The sequence below is a fragment of the Lipotes vexillifer genome, unplaced genomic scaffold (assembly GCF_000442215.2).
Source record: "Lipotes vexillifer unplaced genomic scaffold, Lipotes_vexillifer_v1.1 scaffold528, whole genome shotgun sequence".
Classification (NCBI taxonomy): Eukaryota; Metazoa; Chordata; class Mammalia; order Artiodactyla; family Lipotidae; genus Lipotes; species Lipotes vexillifer.
Window position 1 is genome coordinate 1,937,332 of NW_006794582.1, and position 20,512 is coordinate 1,957,843.

Sequence of the window (20,512 nt, forward strand, 5' to 3'; positions counted from 1 at the left end):
CATGGCCGCTGAGCCTGCGCGTCTGGAGCCTGTGTTCCGCAACGGGAGAGGTCACAACAGTGAGAGGCCCGTGTACCGCAAAAAAAAAACCAAAGAAACGTAAGCGGTGCTTCTCCTTTATGAGGATACTGCTTTTTAAGAAGAATTCATAGTCTTTTCGTATGCTCACTATAGATTTCTACTCCTTCCTGGGGAAAAAATGGTCAATGCTTCTGCTTCTTTTTAATAAAGTAATTTCTCAATTATTACACATTATCATTCCCCACTTGACACATTCTTAGAAACTTGATTGTTGGATGCATTTTTCACTTGGCAAAAATTCAATGTGGCTTTGCGTGGGATGTCTAAGTGTCAGAAACAGCAGTGTTGATGTTCTGGTTTTGAGAGGGAAAATATATATAGAGATGCATACAATCCCTGGAAGAACAAAAGCAAGAGACTGAAATAGGGGGTGCACACAGTTAAGAAGGCTGATAGACACTACTTGGTTTTGAATTCTATGGCTGTCAGCCACCAAAGACTGCAGTGTAGCCCAGAATATAAATTTCTGCAAGAAGAGGCTGGTTAGGCACTGCGAAATGACAGAGTTGGCTTCATTTCGTTCCAAGTGTATAGAGCAGATACACACAAGAAGGAGCAGTATGGGTCATTTGCAGTGAGCAGTAACCTGTGAACAATCACGCATGGGCATTTCTGCAAATGCTCTGTCAACCAGGCACTGGGGAAGAGAAAAGAAGCATCCTATTAAAATACACTTCCATCTCTAACTCACCCAAGACCCCAGGCCTCCTCAGCGCCTCAGATTTGCAAGACCAAAATGCAGTTTAGAGTTACGTGTCATTCTAGGTCATCTGGAAACTGGTTCACTGGGGCCATCTCAGAAGACCTGGGTGTGCCCAAGAGTGCAGCAAGTCTACCCAGAAGGGTATGCCTTAATGATCTTCACATCGTCCACAGGACGGTCCTGGGAGTTTGTTTCCACCATTCCTACTCGATTCACCATTCCTATACCCTGGCACACACGGCCAAAAATGGTGTGTTTGCCGTCAAGCCACTGGGTGGGAGCCAGGGTCACAAAGAACTGGCTGCCGTTGGTGTCTGGCCCGGCATTGGCCATTGCGAGAATTCCAGCCCCTGGTGGGAAAAAGGAAGAGAGGAAAGAGTATGAATAACCCCCATAGCTCCAGCCTGGATCTGCAACACCAGCCTAGGGATAAAAAGAAGCCAGACCAACCACCCGACCAGACAACCTTCCCCTCAGGGCAGGCTCTCTGCCCTTGCACAAGGCCTAACAACTGCACTACCCGATGGCCTCATCTTCCTTGTCTTCACCTACTCCCTAGCCTCTATCCATGACGATCCCTGCTAAACTCTGGACCATGTTTTCAATTCCCCTCAAAAATTCAGGAAGGTCAACTGCTTCTTTGAGGAAGCTTATAACAGCAACATTCAACAAGTAGTTAGAATAAAGATCACTCAGATCGGCACTCTGAATCGCTCAGGACTCTTGAGGCTGCTTTCTCTAATCCGTCAGAGCTCTTTGTGGCTCTGCAGATGGGCAGCTACATGGCACCAGGCCACGGTGTCAGGCATTCACTTTGAATCACAGCCCAAAGAGTGAGCTTTTAAAATCCACTCCCTCTTCCTACCCAGTCCAGACAGGTCATATACCTACCTGTGAATTTCAAGTCTGGATGAAGTTCATCTTCAAACTGCTTGCCATAGATAGATGCACCACCTCGACCTGCCAGTCAGAAGACAGGAAACCAATCAGCCCACATTCTACCTCACACCAAGAACTACGGTCCAGGGTTAAATGACTTTTGGAGTACAGGCAAGGAAAATCAGTGAGCATGCCTAGCACTGTGCTAAGTACACTGCAACTACACAGCCCAGCAGCAGAATCAAGCATTGGCACAGCACATTCAAATCACTGGTTTCATTTAGGTAAGACGTTTCTTTTCAAAATAACACTGAGTGCTTTTTTCCTGCTTATGAAAGTAATACATTTTCACTGTCAAAATGTAGAAAACATAGATCATTAAAAAAGGAACATTAAAGTCCCCTGTAATCTAACCATCTACAAATAACCACCATTCATGGTTTGATGTGTTAAGAGGTTTCCTAATTTTTTACATTTTTATGGGTACTTTAGACAGGAGTGCTCCAAGCCCTAACCCTATGCCCATCACAGACATTGCTAATCAATCAGCATTCTTCCCTGCTGAGCTTAGACTGGCCTCTGAATCCTTACCAACCCAGAAATCCAGGCAGCCATTTTTAATGGATCAGATATGGCATAAGAATTGAAACCTATTTGTCATCCTTAACCTAGATGAAGGAAAATAAAATTCATTTAAGTCAAAGATAAGTACTAGCTTAAGGAGAAACAAGGACAGTGCTGAGTGGCAATGTGGCAGAAAAGAATAATATTACAGTAGGGAGAATTCACTGGGAGGAGAAGCAGTATGCTGTAAGGAGAATATGAAGAAACATGGCATTGGGAATGATTTGCTAGCAATGTCACAGGTTATTTATATATCCACAAGAGTCCATACCCTTGCTGTTCTGGGCACCCAGGTTTTGTTGTTAGAGAAAAATGATACGTTAAATAAGATTTTTCCATAGGAAAAAATGTCCTAATAGGAGATAGCTCTCTTAATTATTTAGTCAACCATATGTCTTGTTGAACTACTTTGGTTTCTCCAAGTTGACCAGTCAAGACAAAAGAGCCTGAAACAAAGTGAACAGCAGATTTATCAGCTTACTCTGCTTGCCTGGCAGACAGGAAACAGGCCAGAGGCAAGGAGCTCACTTCCTTTTACAGCCTGCTGTGAAAGTAGCATGTTAAAGCACCATGTCCACCCCCAGAGGCCCCTGGGCCCTGCTAAGGTGTTTCCATGGTAAAAAATCCTTTGCTGTGTCTTTTAGGATGCTCCACCACAGGGAGCCTGTCACAGCCCCCGCCCCCCCCCCCGTTTCAGGAAGAAAACGCTGTTCTCACACAAAGAGGAATGGGGGTGAATGTTAACAGAGTTGGGGAAACCTCCCACCTGGCCCAGGCTACCCATGCTTCTGGAAAATTACTGAACTACCAAACTATGTAAAAGAAAACGCTTCTCACACAAAGAGGAATGGGGGTGAATGTTAACAGAGTTGGGGAAACCTCCCACCTGGCCCAGGCTACCCATGCTTCTGGAAAATTACTGAACTACCAAACTATGTAAAAATTCATTCCAAAAATTCCAACATGCCAGTATACCTCCAAACAGCAATTATATAACCAGTATGTTCCCTCTGACTACAGAGTCAAGGTTCCTGCTTGAGCTTGGGGTGGGGGGTTGGTTAGTAGAAGTGCTAGGGCTGAAGATGAGAGAGGAGAAAGAGGGCTATGGGGACAAACTGAGGTCAAGCCCTACCTCCAGGGCTTGAATGAGCATGATGAGGATGAAGTTCAGCAGTGCACTGTCTGTCCGCAGGCTGAGCCTTGCAAGTGTGATCTCTGCAAGCCAAGGACTGCCAGAACCTCAGGGCCCCACTCTCAAGGAACTGAAACTGAACATATGAATGGCACCACAAACAGGATAGGCCAGTCAAGAGTCACAGATAAAGCCTGGGGGTTTAAGCAATCAGAAGGAGATGAGAGGAAAGGGCATGGAAGCCCCACTTCACTCACTAGGCATAGTTTGACCAACTGCAAGTAGTTTGGGCCTCGAAGGCACCATTTAATCATAATATGTTATCTTTTCAAAACCTAATTCAACTCAGTAGGGTTTGCAGCAAACTGTCAGAAAGACAAATAATTCCAATCAAAACATTCCTTTGGGCATGCGGAATAGCAGACAAATGGATAGGGAGTGATTAAAGAGTTCTCCGGTGCACAGCAGGCAACAGATGTCAATGATCACATATAAAGCCAAAAATTAGGAAGCTCTGTGGTAAAAACGTGCTGTGTGCCTCCTCTAGTACAGATACAAGGGAGACAGGCACAGGCCTGTTTTCCAAACTCTGTGCCCTCAAAGTTCTTCCACTCTTCTGCCCTCTCCTTTAAACATTTATTCAATATATTTAATATTTCAGACATAAAAAGATACAAACAATAGTACGACAAACAACTGTGCAGCCTCCCCTCAAGAAATAAAGTGTGGCCAATCCAGTTGAAGATCCCAGGCACACACACCCTGTTTCCCTACCCCAACTCCACCACTCCCCCAAGAGCTAACAACTGCTGTGAAGGATCTCATTTTCCTCTCAGGTCACCACTACTCTTTCTTTTTTTCTTTTCTTTTTTTTATTGCGGGACGCGGGCCTCTCACTGTTGTGGCCTCTCCTGTTGCGGAGCACAGGGTCCGGACACGCAGGCTCAGCGGCCATGGCTCACGGGCCCAGCCGCTCCACGGCATGTGGGATCCTCCCAGACCGGGGCATGAACCCGTGTCCCCTGCATCGGCAGGCAGACCCTCAACCACTGCGCCACCAGGGAAGCCCACCACTACTCTTTCTGACCAGGAGTTTGTCATTTCTGTGCATTTTCTTTTCTACTGCATATTGTATGCATCCCTAAACAAATGTACTGTTGTTTGCATGTTTTTAAGTTTATATAAATGGTATTATACTCTACATATTCTTCTGCAGTTAGCTTTTTTTGGGTCTCCACTGTAAGTGATATTCATCCATTTTGTTCCATGCAGCTCTCTGTAGCATTCGTTCCACTGAATGATTACAACACACAATCTTTTCTCACGGTGATGGATAGTTAGGATCTTTCCAATGTTTTTGCTATCGTAAACCATGCTGCAATAACCATTCTTATACTGTCTCCCAAACACAAGTGCAGGAGCTCTCAGGGACTATACCTCATGGGGGATATGCAGGCTCACAGTGTATCAGCATTTCACCATTACTAGATTTCCCCAACTATCTTGCCAGAAGTGGCCCCAATGTGCGCCCCACCCACAGTGCTCTCACTCTTACCCTTACTGCTCGAGGTCCTTTTGCCAGGATTTTTCTAACGTTTGTCGGTCTGAAAGGTGTCAGATCTCTTGTGTGTTTTAAACTGCGTTTCCCTGAAGCTGTGCGTAATTTCCTGTTTACTGGCTATTTAGCTTCCCTCCTCTGTCAACAGCCACATTTCTACCGAATGGTTTCACATTTTAAAATTTATACATATTTTATTAGTAGGATTATTCTAGATACTAATCCTTTGTCAGTTAATGCTTTTGCAAATACTTTTTTCCAGTTTACTTTTTTCACTCTTTTAATGGGATCTTCTCATGCAAAGAATTTTTTACAGTTGAAATTCCTTAATCTTTTTCTTTATGATCTGTGCTTTCTGTTTCTTTAAAAAACAAAAACAAAAAACCTGTCTTATCCCCAAGACTGCTCTGATGTGTTTCTTCCTTCTCCTGCTCACTGACTGTAGAAACCTCTCAAGATGAACTAGAGTGGCATCTAAGACATGGAGAGTGGTCTCTTACACAAAGATTACCATACTTGGTGCTACCTGTGCCTACCACTCCCATGCCACAGCTGATGGAATCAGGGATTAATATCCAGCCCTAAAGCAGCCACAGGTCAGCCAGTTAGCCATTAGGAGGCCCACGTGAAAGCTCTGCCTGGGGCATTCGACACAAGAAGGCAACTAACCAAACCAATCAAAGCCTCTCTTCCAGCAGGAGAGCCTCTAACAGATACCGCAGATGTCCTCTGAGCATTTCCAACCCCTTCTCCATGGCCTGCCTCAACCTCAGAGACAAAAAAGGCAGGTACTGACCAGTCCCGTTTGCAGCTAGGGGTAGCCAGATGACCCAGTTCTGACTTACTGACATAAATAGAAGTCACTGAGTAGAGCTTCTAGGAAAGCTATAGCTTTCCTGATTAAAAAAGGACAACACACTCCTGTCTTTCACCCACAGCTCTTTCCTCATCTTCCTTCTTTGAAAGCAGAGGTAATGTCAGGAGCAGCAGCAGCCACCTGGCAACCATAAGACAAGTCTGAGACCAAAGGCCAACACACTGAGAATGGTGGAGTGGAAGGACACAGCAAGCCTGGGTCCCTGACAACTCTGCTGTGCAGATGAACCAGCGCCTGCAACTGCTTACCTCCAGACATTTTGTTATGTGAGAAAAACAAAAGCTCTCTTTGTTTAAGCCTCTGTGGTTGAGTTTTCTGTTACTTGCAGCCAGAAGCATCCCAAATTGATACAATCACTTTGTTAGTAATAGTAGGAAGGGGGAACTGACTAGTGGAGCTACTATTGGATTACCAGGGCAAATGCCAGATACCAGATCTAACACAGCAAACAATACTACAGTTCTCCAAGAAGCTTTAGCTCTTAAGATACAGTCCTCTCTTCCTCACTTGCCTTTGGGGTTAGAGAGATCTGGATTTTGGTTCCCACTCCACCACTTACTAGCTGTGTAACCTTAAGCAATATACTTACCCTCTCTAAGCCCCAGTTTCCTTGTCCAAAAAATAGGAACAGTAGTAGCACTTATGTCTCATAGGACTGTTATAAGAATTAAATAAGACAATACATGGAAACCATGTAGTATATAACATGAAGCAAACACAGTAGTATCAGTGATGATAAGCCTCCTTTAACTGAGATAATCTGAGCATTTTCTTTGAGAGACGACTGTAGGTTGTGACCAACAGTCCACCTTGGGAGACAGTCTGCCCAAGTTTACGCCAGTTCCTCTGTCTTCAAACCTCCACCATTCTCCCTCTGCTCCTTGCTCTTTGTGGATAACTTTGCTTCTTATTTCACTGGGAAAAAGTTAGAGAACTTTCACATGTTCTCATCACCAAATCCACTTTCCTTCCTACATCTCTACCCGTTTACCTTGCTTCATCCATTATTAATATACTGTATAAATAAATTGTTCAAATGACTATCCCACCACCACATACTAATCAATCCCAATTCACCTTTAAGGAACTTTGCAGCTACAATTTTCCCTTCTCCTGTATCAGTTTTTCTTTCTGATAGATCACTCCTATCAGCATAAAAACATGGTATTACTATTTCACATTTTGGAAAAACAACGACAACACTGTCTTCCAAGTATCTCCCCATTTCTCTGCATCAATTTCCAGAAAAACCCCATCCCACTTCTTCTCCAGCCTCTTGAACACTCTCCATTCAGATGTTTGCCCTCACCACTTCCCTGAAACTGCTCTTGTCAAGGTCATCAGAATCACCACATTGTCATTAAATCCACTGGTCAGTCCTCAGGCCTCACCCTGCCCGATCCAACAGCAGCATCGGAGAGTTGATGTCACCTTTCTTGAAATCCCACCTTACTGGCAGCTCTTCATTTTCCTCTACTGGCTCCTTCTCCACTTCCCTCTCTCCTTTCACAGATGCACTGATATGTGAAGACTTCTCCTTCCAATACTTGCTCCCTCCCCCCTTTACCTTTCACAAGTGTTACCCCATTAAATCTCTTGAATTTCTCAGTCTCTCTTGGCATGTGCTTCCCAGAGGACCAGAACCAACAGAACCCCTATCACCACAGTGCAAACTATAAGCTTTAGCTTTGACAACAATGAAAGTTTCTAATTCATCTTCCTGCTTCTGGCCTTGCCTCCTGCTTTCCACACCAGTCTATTCTGCATGTGGACGTCAGGGGATCCTTTTAAAACAAGTCTCATCATGGCAGTCCTCTGCTCAAAATCCTCCAGTGACATTTCATCACACTTCAGACAAAGTCCAAAGTCTTCATCACAGCTTACAAGACTTTCCATGATCTGGTTCTCTGATACCTCCTGCCACTCTCCCCCTCACTCACCTGCTCCAGCCACAGTGGCCTCTGTGCTGTTTCTTACAGAGCACATTCTGGTTCTAAGACCTCTGACTGCCGTTCCCTCTGGATTGTCCTTGTCCCTGACATTCCCATGGTACATTACTTTATTTTATCCAGAGCTCTGCTCAAATTCCTTCTTATCAGAGAGGTCTTCCCTAATCACACTATCCAAAGTGTCCCTCACTATCCCAGTGGTTCTCAACCAGGGGTGACTCTGCCCCCTGGGGACACTGAACAATGCGTGGAGACATTTTTGGCTGTCACACCGAGGACTTCTACTGACATCTAGGGAGTAGAGGTCAGGGATGCAGCTAAACATTCTAAAATACACAGGACGGCCCCCACGACAAAGAATTATCCAGCTTAAAATGACAGTACTGCCAAGGCTGAGAATCCCTGCTCTATCCCCTTGTACATCATTTTTTCCATATCATTTGTCATGCACAACCTGACAGTGTACTACGTACTTATTTGTTCACCATCTCTCCCACCAGAATGAGAGTTCCATGAGGGCTTTCTTATTCATTATTGTATCCCCAGCTCTTAGAATAATGCCTGGAGTCCAACAGACATTTGTTAAATGAATTGACAACCAAAATAAATAATAAACACCCATACTTTTTTGAGCTCCTATTTTGTGTTGAACCTGTGCTAACCATTTTATAAACATCTGCTTGTTTACTACTCACAACAACCCTCATGAGGTACATATAATCACACTCCCCATTTATATATAAGAAGGCTCAGCAAGGTCACATAAGTTGTCTAACATAATACTTAGTAAGTGTTCGTGTGAAGCCAAGATTCAACCCCAAGCCCAGCAGGCTCCACGACCCTCTGTTCACCCCCACACTACACTACCTTGCCGTATATCACGGCTGGATTAAATGTCCTCACACATTTTTCTTATCAAGAGTCCCATATGGTCCCCGAATGATGCTAATTCAAATCTGAACTCCCGTCTGGGAGTCTCCTTGAACTGGCCCGATCTTAACCCCCATGCTGTCGCCTACTACTCTGTGCACTCTGCCCCAAACTGCTCCTCCCTTACTCTCCCCTAAGCATTCAGTTCGGGGGTCTTAGAAATCACACTTTATGCATCTGTCCTGGGCGTGGAGAGGTGGCTGGGTCACGTCACAGAGCCAGTCCAGCATGAGACGCGACACCTGGGGTGGTGGGTTCTCCTTCACATCCTACATGTGTGTCACTTGTGCCTCCATTCTGTATTCACTCTTCTTCCTAAATCTATCAATAAAATGCCCTTCCCTGTCCTCTCAAAAGTTAAAATTCTACATTTCCTTCAAGGCCCACCTCAAAATATTACTCCATCCCATTCTAACCCCATTCCACTGTACTTTTTCTCTCATTATGAATTATTCCAACAAATGTTCAATACATAATCCATAGCATACCACCATGCATTTGCATATTTATCATATTATTACTTTCTAGTTGTTTCTTGTAATGAATACACTGTCTTCTCGGCAGGGCAGGGTTCTCTGCAAGGAAGAGAAAAATCCCTTGGCTTCTAATGCTTAAATACTCCTCACAGGCCTTAGAATAGTACAGGATACCCCACAGACTCTTAGCAAATATTCATCAAATGAATAAAATTAACAAGAGCTTGCTGTTCAACACGTTAAATTTCAGGTGTTCCTGGAGCTACTAAGAGGTGAGATGAAATCAGAGTGAGGGTGACACACAGCATAATCAGCACGTAATTAATCACTGTAATCACGGCAGCTGGTGAGCACTGTGAGGCTAAGTGCAGAGCTGGAAACGTGAAAGGAAGAGCTTGATAGGATGCCATGTCTTATAGGGAGAGGATAAAGAGAAGAAGTTAGTAGAAAACAGAGAAAAGACATTCAGAGGGCTAAGAGAAGATCCAGCATAGAGTTATTACAATAAAGGAAATTTAAAAGAAGAAAAATGGTTTAAAATGAAGCAGGAGGTCAAAGACATCTGAATTGAGAAAACATCTGGCAAAGGTGTATCAGAAAGACCCTGGAGGACTTCCCTGGTGCCACAGTGGTTAAGAATCCGCCTGCCAATGCAGGGGACACGGGTTCGATCCCTGGTCTGGGAAGATCCCACATGCCATGGAGCAACTAAGCCCGTGCGCCACAACTACTGAGCCCGTGCTCTAGAGCCCACGAGCCACAACTACTGAGCCAATGTGCCACAACTACTGAAGCCCTCGCGCCTAGAGCCTGTGCTCCACAACAAGAGAAGCCACCACAATGAGAAACCCACACACCACAATGAAGAGTAGCCCCTGTTCGCCACAACTAGAAAAGCCTGTGTGCAGCAACAAAGACCCAATGCAGCCAAAAATAAATTAATTAATTAAAAAAAAAAAAAGAAAAGACATGGAAAGTATAGTTCCAGAGGAGCCGGACTGAGGGACAGAAAGGATACATCGAGGATAGAAAAGCTACATTGACCTGCTGAAGAGCCTAGAATGCCACATGCTGGTCATCTGAGACGTTCAGCAAAAATTATGTTACCTAGTCAGCCAGCAGTCCATACTAGTGAGGAGGGCCTAACTCCTGTTTGCCTTCCACCATAAGCCTGCCAACAGGCTTAGTTCAACCACTCACTATACTTGAGGCTGGGCGCAATTATTTGGAAATCTTTTGAGTGATTCAATTTCATTAAAATTACCTCATGGAAATGTGACATTATGAAGGATTGCGAACTAATTACAGAAATACAGGGAAGCTCTGACAAGAGCACTCACATCTGAGTCACTTCCAATTCTTGTACACTAATCAAGAACTCTCAGTTCACTGGTGTTATGAATTAAAATTTTATCTCATAACAACAAGAAAGAGGAAGAAGGCAGGAAAGAAGTACAACAAAGTGTTGACAGGACATTTTCAGGTAGAGAAAGTGGACTAAAGCAGAATTAGACTCAGCCTTCCCCAATAACTGATGAAGCAAACATAAAAAATTCAATTTCTTTCAAAGCCAAAAATTCATCAGCAACAACCAAATAAGAAAAGGGAGACAAACTTATTCCAAAGATTCTGAAAAGAGTCAGTCAGGGAAAGAAATAAGAGATCCTTCTGCCTGTACTCCTGAAAAGTAGTAATCAGGAAAGGAGGAGTGTCACCCAGAGAATTCTCACAAATACCCTCCAATTTTGAGAAGCAAACAAGGGGAGTGGGTGAACAACCCTGAAGAAGTTAAGGAGAAGCCCTTGAAGACAGAAGCCCACACACCACAGGCGCTCAGGAGTGGCGGGTCAGGATAACAGCAACGACCACCTTAGTCAGGTGGAGGAACACAGGGCCATGACAGGGATCAGGACATGCTACTCCAAAATAAGGCACCCTGGCATGATGAGTATTTCAGGTTGAAGGAATGTGAGAAACAGCAGGTGCAGGAAGGACTTTCTGACATTCCTCTGAAGTGGGTCATAAGACTCTCAAGTGAGAGGTCCCCTCCATATACCTGGAGGAAAGGAACATCCCTACTTTCATGAAAGAGGAACACCCAAGAGGAATCTGAATGAACAAGCCTTGCTAAGTCTCCCCTAGTTTACTACACTGAGCTTATACTCATACCCCTTTTGTCCGCTCACATTTTCCCATAACTTTCCACTCTTTATCAAACCTAGCCTAAAAACGCTCAAGGTAACCCCTTCTTCAGGTCTTCATTTCCCTATAAAGGAAATGTCATGCAGAACTTATATTAAATAAATTTGTATGCTTTTCTCTCGCTAATATGTCTTCTGTTATAGAAACCCAGCTGAAAACGAAAAAAGGTATGAGGCCTCTTTTTCCTCTGCTACAGCTATACTCAGGGGCTACCCAGGGCCTGGGGTGGGGGTAGAGGGACACCACCGGCATGGAGTCTGGGAAGATAAAACAGAAGTCAGCCCTCCCACAGGGGCTCACTGTGGGCTGAGCTGGTGTTCTCTCCCACACCCTCAGCAAGCTAGAATAAAATGGAAAGAAAGCAACCTAGCATTTGGGATGGGGAAGATGACTGGTCCCACAAAGGTAGAGAGAGTGACAAAGAGAATCCACTTACACTGTACCCAAGCAAATAAAACGTAAGGTCAATGCAGGTTCCGACGTTAAGCGTGGATTTGACAACAAGAAATGGCATGGAGACTATGCAAACATACACAACAAATGGAAGGAGAGAAAGAAGGGAGAAACTATGGGCTTCCCTGGTGGTGCAGTGGTTGAGAGTCCACCTGCCGATGCAGGGGACACGGGTTCGTGCCCCAGTCCGGGAAGATCCCACATGCCGCGGAGCAGCTGGGCCCGTGAGCCATGGCTGCTGAGCCTGCGTGTCCGGAGACTGTGCTCCGCAATGGGAGAGGCCACAACAGTGAGAGGCCTGTGTACCGCAAAAAAAAAAAAAAAAAAAAAAAAAGAAGGGAGAAAATATAATCCAAGAAGGGCTTCTCCATGGTTGTCTCAGCTACAGATGCTTCAACAAAAATAAGAATCCAAGAAAACAAGAGCTCAAAGACAAGATAACAAATCAACAGAATAAGGTGAAAAGATTGCAGAGCTGAGGAAACAGACAGAGTCAAATGACACCAAGACAGCTCTAATAAATAAATTAGAGCAGTAAAGAACAGAATAGACAGGGCTCAAAACTGAATAAGGCACAGAGTAAAGGTCTGAGATTATTTCAGTGGATGCAGGAAAAAACAGAAAAACATCATCTCACTTACTCAGGAGAAATGTGACAGATATGGAAGGCAAAGGCAATGAAATAAAGAATAACTAGTTTCCTGAAACAGAAAATCCAGTAAGTGTAACAGAGAAAATATTCAGAAATACGAATAAAAAAATTTCCCTCAACTGAAGGAAGGAGTAAATCTGGCCTCAGTATTCTCCAAAGCCATGTTCAAAACCAGAAGGCAATGGAGCAGAACTGTCTAAAAAGATCTGAGAGAATTAGTCTGGCCCAAGAATAGTAAATAAATCATGATCTTTTTTTTTTGCAGTACGCGGGCCTCTCACTGTTGTGGCCTCTCCCGCCGCGGAGCACAGGCTCCGGACGCGCAGGCTCAGCTGCCATGGCTCACGGGCCCAGCTGCTCCGCGGCATGTGGGATCTTCCCGGACTGGGGCACGAACCCATGTCCCCTGCATCAGCAGGCGGACTCTCAACCACTGTGCCACCAGGGAAGCCCCATGATCTTTTTCAACTATAGGCGTAACTGGCAGAAATTCTCAAACATGATTGAGTTTGAAAATATAACACCCTCCAGCCCTTGCAATAAAAACCACTCAACAATAAATTCTGCCTTCTACCACTTGTGAATAGGAAAGCCTAGTGGTAAGCACTGAACCCTCTGAAATGTAGAACCCACACTGTAACTGAGGGACTCACGGGTGCAGAATGGAAAATGCTATAAACTCTGGTAAGGAAAAATAAAACTAACAACAAAAAAGTGGGAGCAAGGGAGGGAGGACAGGTGTGAGATAATAGAAAAAAAGATGTATCTATATATACTGAGCCTCTAAAACTTTGTAAATTCCTAAGTGGTAAGAACACCAGGAGCATCTCTTGTTCTAATATTTGGTCTTTGGCCCTATCCCTGACAAAGGGCTCCTGAAACCCTTATAAATTCCTAAGTGATTAGAGCACTAGGACCATCTTTTGTTCTAATGAAGTGACTCTGGGTGGAATCCTGGATGGGGGCTGGTCACCAGAAAGACCAAGTCATGATTAGAAGCTTGGAATTTTCAGTGCCTGCCCCACCCCCTTCTCCAGAGAGGGAAGGAGGGGAGAAAGGCTAGAAATGGAGCTAATAATTGATCATGCCTACATGAGGAAGCCTCCATAAAATCCCAATAGTACAGGGTTTATAGAGTTTCAAAGCAGACGAACACATCCACCCTGGGAGGGTGATGCACCCCAACTCCATGGGGACAGAATTTCCCATTCTCAGCACCTTCCCAGACCTCACCTGAAGCATCTCTGTTCATCTGTATCCCTTACAATATCCTTTAATAAACTGGTAAATGTAAGTAAGCACTTAGGTTTCCCTGAGTTCTCTGACCTGCTCTAGCAAATTAATCAAACACAGCTGGTATCACAGGGAACTGCTTGTTGTGGGGAAAAAATTCCATACATGTGGTGACCAGAAGTGTCAGTGAAGTGTTCTGTGTGACCATATAAAAGTAAAGGAAAAACCCAGGAGGCAAGAACTGAGTTTTTCCCAACATAGGAAGCAAGTAAAACTAAGTTTTTCCTAAACAATAGGAATGGGTAGAAATTTAAGTACTAACTGTCTCATCTTTCATAGCAGGAAGTCAATTTTTCTGTTAAGTATATACAAAATTAAATAAAATACTTTTTGTTTTAAAAGCAATAGCATGCATGACATACCCTATTCTCTTGAAGTTATTTCCATCTAGCTAGTTATCCATCCTTTTAACTAGGTATCTGAAATGAAAGATGTCTAGAATAATGGCCGCCAAAAGTTAACGTTCATCATTTCTGAGAGGTGGGACATTGGGGGGAATAGCTAATGGCAGTTAGGAATCTTTAGGAGCTAAACTTATGAGTGATTTTTTTTTTTCCTTTTCTTTTCTTTTTTGGCCATGCCACGTGGCTTGCGGGATCTTAGCTCCCCAATCAGGGAGTCCTAACCACTGGACCACAAGGAAATTCCCTCTTATGAGTGATTTTTTCATTCTTTTTTCTACTTTCCTCTATATTCTATATTTTGAAATGAGTCCATATATATTGAAAAAATAGAATGCCTCTTCATCATAAAGGATAAAGGACAACTGAGAATGACAAGAAAGAAAAAGACAGAAAGAACTGCCAGAGAGAACCAAGCTTATTTAAAGGCAAAAGAGCAGGAATAGGAATTAGCAGAGAGAAAATGCAGACTGGGAAGCAAGGGCCCTTGAAACTTATAAATGTTGGCATCTACCAATTTCACTAATAAATCCCAACTAAATGATGATAACTCCCAAATTCATACCTCCATCCCCAACCTTTCCATGAACTCCACACTCATATCCCATTAATCAACATTTCCACCAGAAGATCTGACAAGCATTTCAAACATAGTGTGTCCAGAACCAAAACCAAATTTTTGATGTTCCCCCTCCAAACATGCTCCTCTCTCCACCTTCACATTTCACTAAACTCCAGTTAAAACCCTTGAAGTCATCCTTGACCATTTCTTTCTCACACGCCTGTCCTTCCCAGCTTCCAACCTCGGCAAATCCCACTGGCTCCATTTCTATCAAAACATAACCTGAATCCAGTCACTTCTCACCACCGTCTATACTATTAGGCTAGTCCAACCACATATATCTAGACTGGATGACTACAGCAGCTTTCTAACTGGTTCCCAGCTCTCACTCTTGCCCCACATCATCTATTCTCCAAACAGCAGTCAAAGTGATCTTTTCTTTTTGGTTGTGCCACACAGCATGTGGCATCTTAGTTCCCTGACGACCAGTGATCGAACCCGTGCCCCCTTTAGTGGAAGCACAGACCCCTAACCACTGGACCGCCAGGGAATTCCCAGAGTGATCTTTTTAAAGAATAAGTCAGATCATGTCACTCCTTTGCTCAAAACCTTCTAATGGCTCCCATCTTATTCAGAATAAAACCCAAAGTCTCTACTATGCCCTACAAGGTCCTACATGATCTCCTATCTAGGCTCCTGACTCACAGCCTCTGGGTCTACTCTTCCCTCCATGGGACTGTTCTTCTCTCAGTCACAAGGTCCATTCCTTCACTTCCTTCAGATCTCTGTTCCAATCACATCTTTCAGACAGGACTTCCCTGACCTTCCTACTAAAAATCCCATCCCTACATCCTTTTCCTGCTTTATTGAGAGCAGGAAGTTTTTTTTTTTTTCTCTAGGCACAGCCATATCCCAGAGCTCAGAAAAATATATGACACAAGGCAGGTGCTCAGTATTTGTTAAATGAATGAATCAATCTAAGAATCCACTATTTTCTTTTCCTCAAAACACTGAAAGTGTCCTTCTTTATTTCTGATTATCCAGACTACTCTATGCATTACTATAATTCAGGCAAACATTATTTGCTCTTAGTAAGCAATACACGGAAGTTATGAGAAACTCTATAAAGTCCGGGAGTCAAGATTGGTTTCTGGTCAATTCCACTTGTGTGTGTTTGGGGAAGGGGGTGTGCTAGCAAGGGCAGTAGTAGTCACCAGAATCAACTAACCCAGTCCCTGGTATGTGGAAGAGAGCCCTGGTACCTTCTACTCCGTTATAACAGCATGAGGCTTCAGAAACTAACATTGACTTAACTGTACCTGTCCCTGTTGGGTCACCTCCCTGGATCATAAAGTCTTTGATGATTCTGTGGAATTTGGTGCCATTGTAGTAACCTCGACGAGCCAATTCAGCGAAGTTCTTACAAGTCTTTGGAGCATGCTTCCAGTACAGCTCTAGCACAATGATCCCCATGCTGCAGGGGGAGAGGACAGTAGAGCTCCAGTCAAGAACAAAGTCACAGCAGACAAAAACGTTATGGGACTGCTCCATGACTCTTCCTTTTCAAGCTTATAAATCATGAAATTATGATAAATATATTTCATGCTCAGCAAAGGAAAACAACACAATGCAAATAACATAAATACAGATACCTCCTTTGAGTAAAACATGCAGGGGCTTCTGGTACTTCTTTTAAGTAAAATAACCATGGACAACTAAAAATTCTAACACCTTGTATACAGGAAATCACTGATCATTGGAAACCAATATAACCAACCCCTGAATTAGGGGAAAAAAATCTTACACTTAATTTGTAATTTTTTTTAAGTTGGACATTAAAAAATTGGGAATTCAAATTTATTTATACATATATAAGTTTCTGGGTGGGGGTGGAAAGTGGGTAAATGTGACACAGGAAGGTTTTCAGTGAATATCTTTTTTAAGCTTTTGTATTTTTTTTTTTTTTTTTTTTTGTGGCCTCTCCCGTAGTGGAGCACAGGCTCCAGACGCACAGGCTCAGGGGCCATGGCTCACAGGCCCAGCCGCTCCGCGGCATGTGGGATCTTCCCGGACTGGGGCACGAACCCGTGTCCCCTGCATCGGCAGGAGGACTCTCAACCACTGTGCCACCAGGGAAGCCCAAGCTTTTGTATTTTTGAGCTATGTAAATCACTACCTATTCATTTAAAAATTTAATGGGAAAAAAAAAAGGTACAGTTTGTGTGTATTTTAGGAAGGGTACAACAAAGGCAAAATCTGATTACTTCAAAGCTTTATACCTGCCCAATGTGATGAGTGCTTTTCCCCTTGAAGTAGTGCTAAGGAAAAGGAAGAAGTAAGACTTAGGACAGGTGCCTTCCCCTCCATTTCATCACTCACCTAGACTTTAAGCTCCAAGAATGTGTGAACTGAGTCAACTCTGTATAGCCTGAATACCCAGTGCCAAGCACAGTGCCAGCACTCTATCTAGAACATAGCTTTTCTAAAAGCCTTTCTACTGGCAATTCATCCTTCACACTCCTAACATTCAACACGGATTAACAACTACTCTGTGCAAGATACAGTTCTAAGTGCTTTTCCTCTCACGGAGCAACATTCTGGTGGATATTTGTAAAACACAGGGAAGAACTTTTTGGAATGGCAATCAGAAAATACCTATACAAGTTTGAAATGTGCATACCTTTTGACAGCAATTTCAACTGCTAAGTTTCTACTGTATGAAGAAACTTACAAAAATGCTTAAGGATACAATATGTGCAAGGATGTTTATGCCAGTATTTGTCCTAAAAAAAAAAAATATGAGAAGCAATTTAAGTCTTCAAAGAGGGAATGACTAAATTATGAAATATCCATACTATGGAAGGCTGCATGTACTAGTGTGCGAAATAAAAGCAAATTACAGGAAAAAATATATATATATAATATGATCATACAATCTTATTATTGTTTAAAAATAGAACATAAAAGAGATGCCTATGTGTACAGAGAAAAAGATCTGGATGGTCATCCAACAAACTATTAATGGTGTTTTTACAGAGAGGAGTTGCTTTCACTTATTCTATACACTTCTACAACTGCTTGGATTTAAATTTTGATTTATGTTGTAATTAAAAAAACTAACAGGTGAGTTCAGAAATAACATACTTTCAAGTTGAGGCCAGAAAAAGTAGAATTTTCTCATTAAGAAGGTGGGGAAAATGGCCAAGGGGCAAGAGCAGCATCTGAGAGAACTGTGCTCTGATGGAAAAGCAGCATAGGCAAGAATAGAAAGATGGAAAGACGATGGCTGGACCTTGGCTGCTGATGTGAGAACAGCAGATGTAGGGAGAGAGGTAGGCAAAGGCCAGGATGAAGGTCAGACTACAAAATTTCAATTTTATACTGTTGTAGTAGTAAGAAGTTACTTAAGGTTATCTGTCCTACTTTGGAAAGATCACTTTTAACTTTTTCCAAGGAGGCAATGGAATGAATGGGGCTAAAGAACCTAGCACGTGAGGCAGACAGACCAGGCTCCAAATGAGGTTCCCCTACTTACTAGCTACCTGGGTTTAATCGAGCCATTTACTCTGCAAATTTTGACATTTCTCCTGCTAGAACTGGAGAGAAGCTGGAATTTTACCTACATGATCTGAGTTGCTAAGAGGATTAAACTAAATGTGATGCTACACATCAAGGGCATGGCACTAGCTGTTTGTGCTCAATATTATCACTCTTTGATAGGAGAGAATAAATGGGCTTCTTCCTGTGTTCTCCTAAAAATCTGTTTATACAACTGTGCTACTTACAACCTTAATATTTACAAATCTGTCTCCTTCACTATACTGTAAGCTTCTAAAGGCAAGGCTGTGTTTTATCCACCTCTGACCCTCAGATCCTACGTCCCCGGCCTGTAGATTCAATACACGTTAGTTGAATGAAAGGATGAATGAACGGAGGGGTGAGAGGAAGGCAATCGGGCCTCTGTCTCTAAAGTCTCAGCGCGAGTCGGTGCGGAGCTCGGACGCGTGAGGTGGCGGTCCCCACTCAGCCCTCAGGCAGCCCCCACGACCGCGGCTCCACGAGGAGGTCGGCCTCCCGAAGGAGCGCGCCGGGAATCCAGCCCCGCGGCTAAGCCTGGACTCCGCGTCGCCTCCGCCAGCCCAGGCCCAGAGGCCAGACGCTCACCTGGTCTCCAAGTATACGTTGGGCGGCTGCCAGGAGTCTGGAGGGATGGCCGCCATAGCGAAGCTGGCGGAAACCTCCCGTAGCAATTGTTACTTCCGGCGATTCGCCTGGGACCCGATTCGCCGGGTACCCGCCGCCGCTGCACACACTTCCGGTTCCCGCCATTCACCTTTAGCGGTGTCAAAATGTGGATGCTTGAGACGAGGAAGGGGAAGGACCCCCACCTCCAAGGACGAGAATCTGGGGTGCAAGGCGAAAGCAAGCTGTCCGCAAGGACGGAGAAAAGTGCAAGCTGTATAAAAGGTGGCCTCCAAGTGGAGAGAGGCCCTGCCACTCTCCGGACGCTCTGATTGGTTCTTTTAGGCGTGGAAGGCGTGACCAACCAGCAAATCTGCACTTCTATTGGCGTTAAATCCTAACCTTTCGTTTGGAAGAATTCACTAGTCCCACAGTCTAAGGAGAGGAAGAGTGGAAGGGAATAGAGATGAGAGACGCCAGTAACTAACGCTTGTAAGGCGCTGTATATTTACAGAGCACTTGAACATTATAATCTACAGCGCAAAACAGTCATATAAAGTAGATGTTGTTATTCCCATTTTTCAGATGTGAAAACTGAGACTCAGCAATTAAATGACTTATTTGTACATAGCCATACAGCAAATCAGAGCTTCCAGACTCCAAAGGCAGAGTCTGGAGAGAGGGGAGAGGGAAGGACAGGGAAGAAAATGAGAGATAAGGAAAGGGAGAGACAGGAGAATGAAGATCAAATAGATCAGGGCTACAGCAAGGCTTAGAGTGACTGTGGCTGGGATAGATGATGCCCCAAGGTTGTTAGAGTTTGCTCAGGATCAAAGAGAAGCAAAGTAGAGGCAATGAGACAAGGTTTGGAGGAAGGACAAAAAAGAAATGGGGTAAATAAACATATAGTAAATGCTTTGCACACCACTTAATAATGATGGCTAAATGAATGCTTACTTTGTGCCTGGCATCCAGCTAAGGACTACTGTGTACTTCACATTGTTAAAAATCAAACACAAATGGAGCCCAGACTTGGAAATTCCCTGAGCAGACAAATCAGTTTAGTCATACAAGTAAAACTTAATTTAGCTTATTCTGTAAAACAAGAAAAACTTAACTTGGGCCACTTCTTGTTAATGCCTCTGAAAATCATAAACGAAACTTAAACTTCCCCAAAATTAATGTGAGGTAACCACTTTTAACCCATTCCCTATCACTAGGAAAACTCTTAATAGTATAACCAAACACTGTGAAGAATAAACAACCACTGCCTCCTCACTGTATAAGCTGCTTTATAAAAATATACCTTTGAGCCTCTTTCCATGTTCTGAGTGCCCCAGTTTGCAAACTGTTGTGTGTATGTGTGTGTGTGTGTGTGATTGTGTGTGTGCAATAAACTTTTACTAACTACTATTCCAGTGATCCAGTGTTTTACTTCTGCTATTACTGAAATTTTTTTAAAAACTGAGGTACAGGGACTTCCCTGCTGGTGCAGTGGTTAAGAATCCACCTGCCGGGCTTCCCTGGTGGCGCAGTGCTTGAGAGTCCGCCTGCCGAT

At 43.7% G+C, this 20,512-nt stretch overlaps 1 protein-coding gene across 1 annotated transcript; it reads right to left on the reverse strand.

Annotated features, from left to right (window-relative positions):
• Window positions 1–225: 225 nt before the first annotated feature.
• Window positions 226–18,998, reverse strand: PPIL1 (peptidylprolyl isomerase like 1). Its single transcript, XM_007467276.1, has 4 exons — window positions 18,937–18,998; window positions 16,092–16,246; window positions 1,676–1,744; window positions 226–1,134 (listed from the first exon to the last, which is right to left on the reverse strand). The coding sequence occupies exons 1-4, from the start codon at window positions 18,990–18,992 to the stop codon at window positions 914–916; spliced, it is 501 nt and encodes a 166-aa protein (XP_007467338.1). The 5' UTR covers window positions 18,993–18,998; the 3' UTR covers window positions 226–913.
• Between the last annotated feature and the right edge of the window lie 1,514 nt (window positions 18,999–20,512).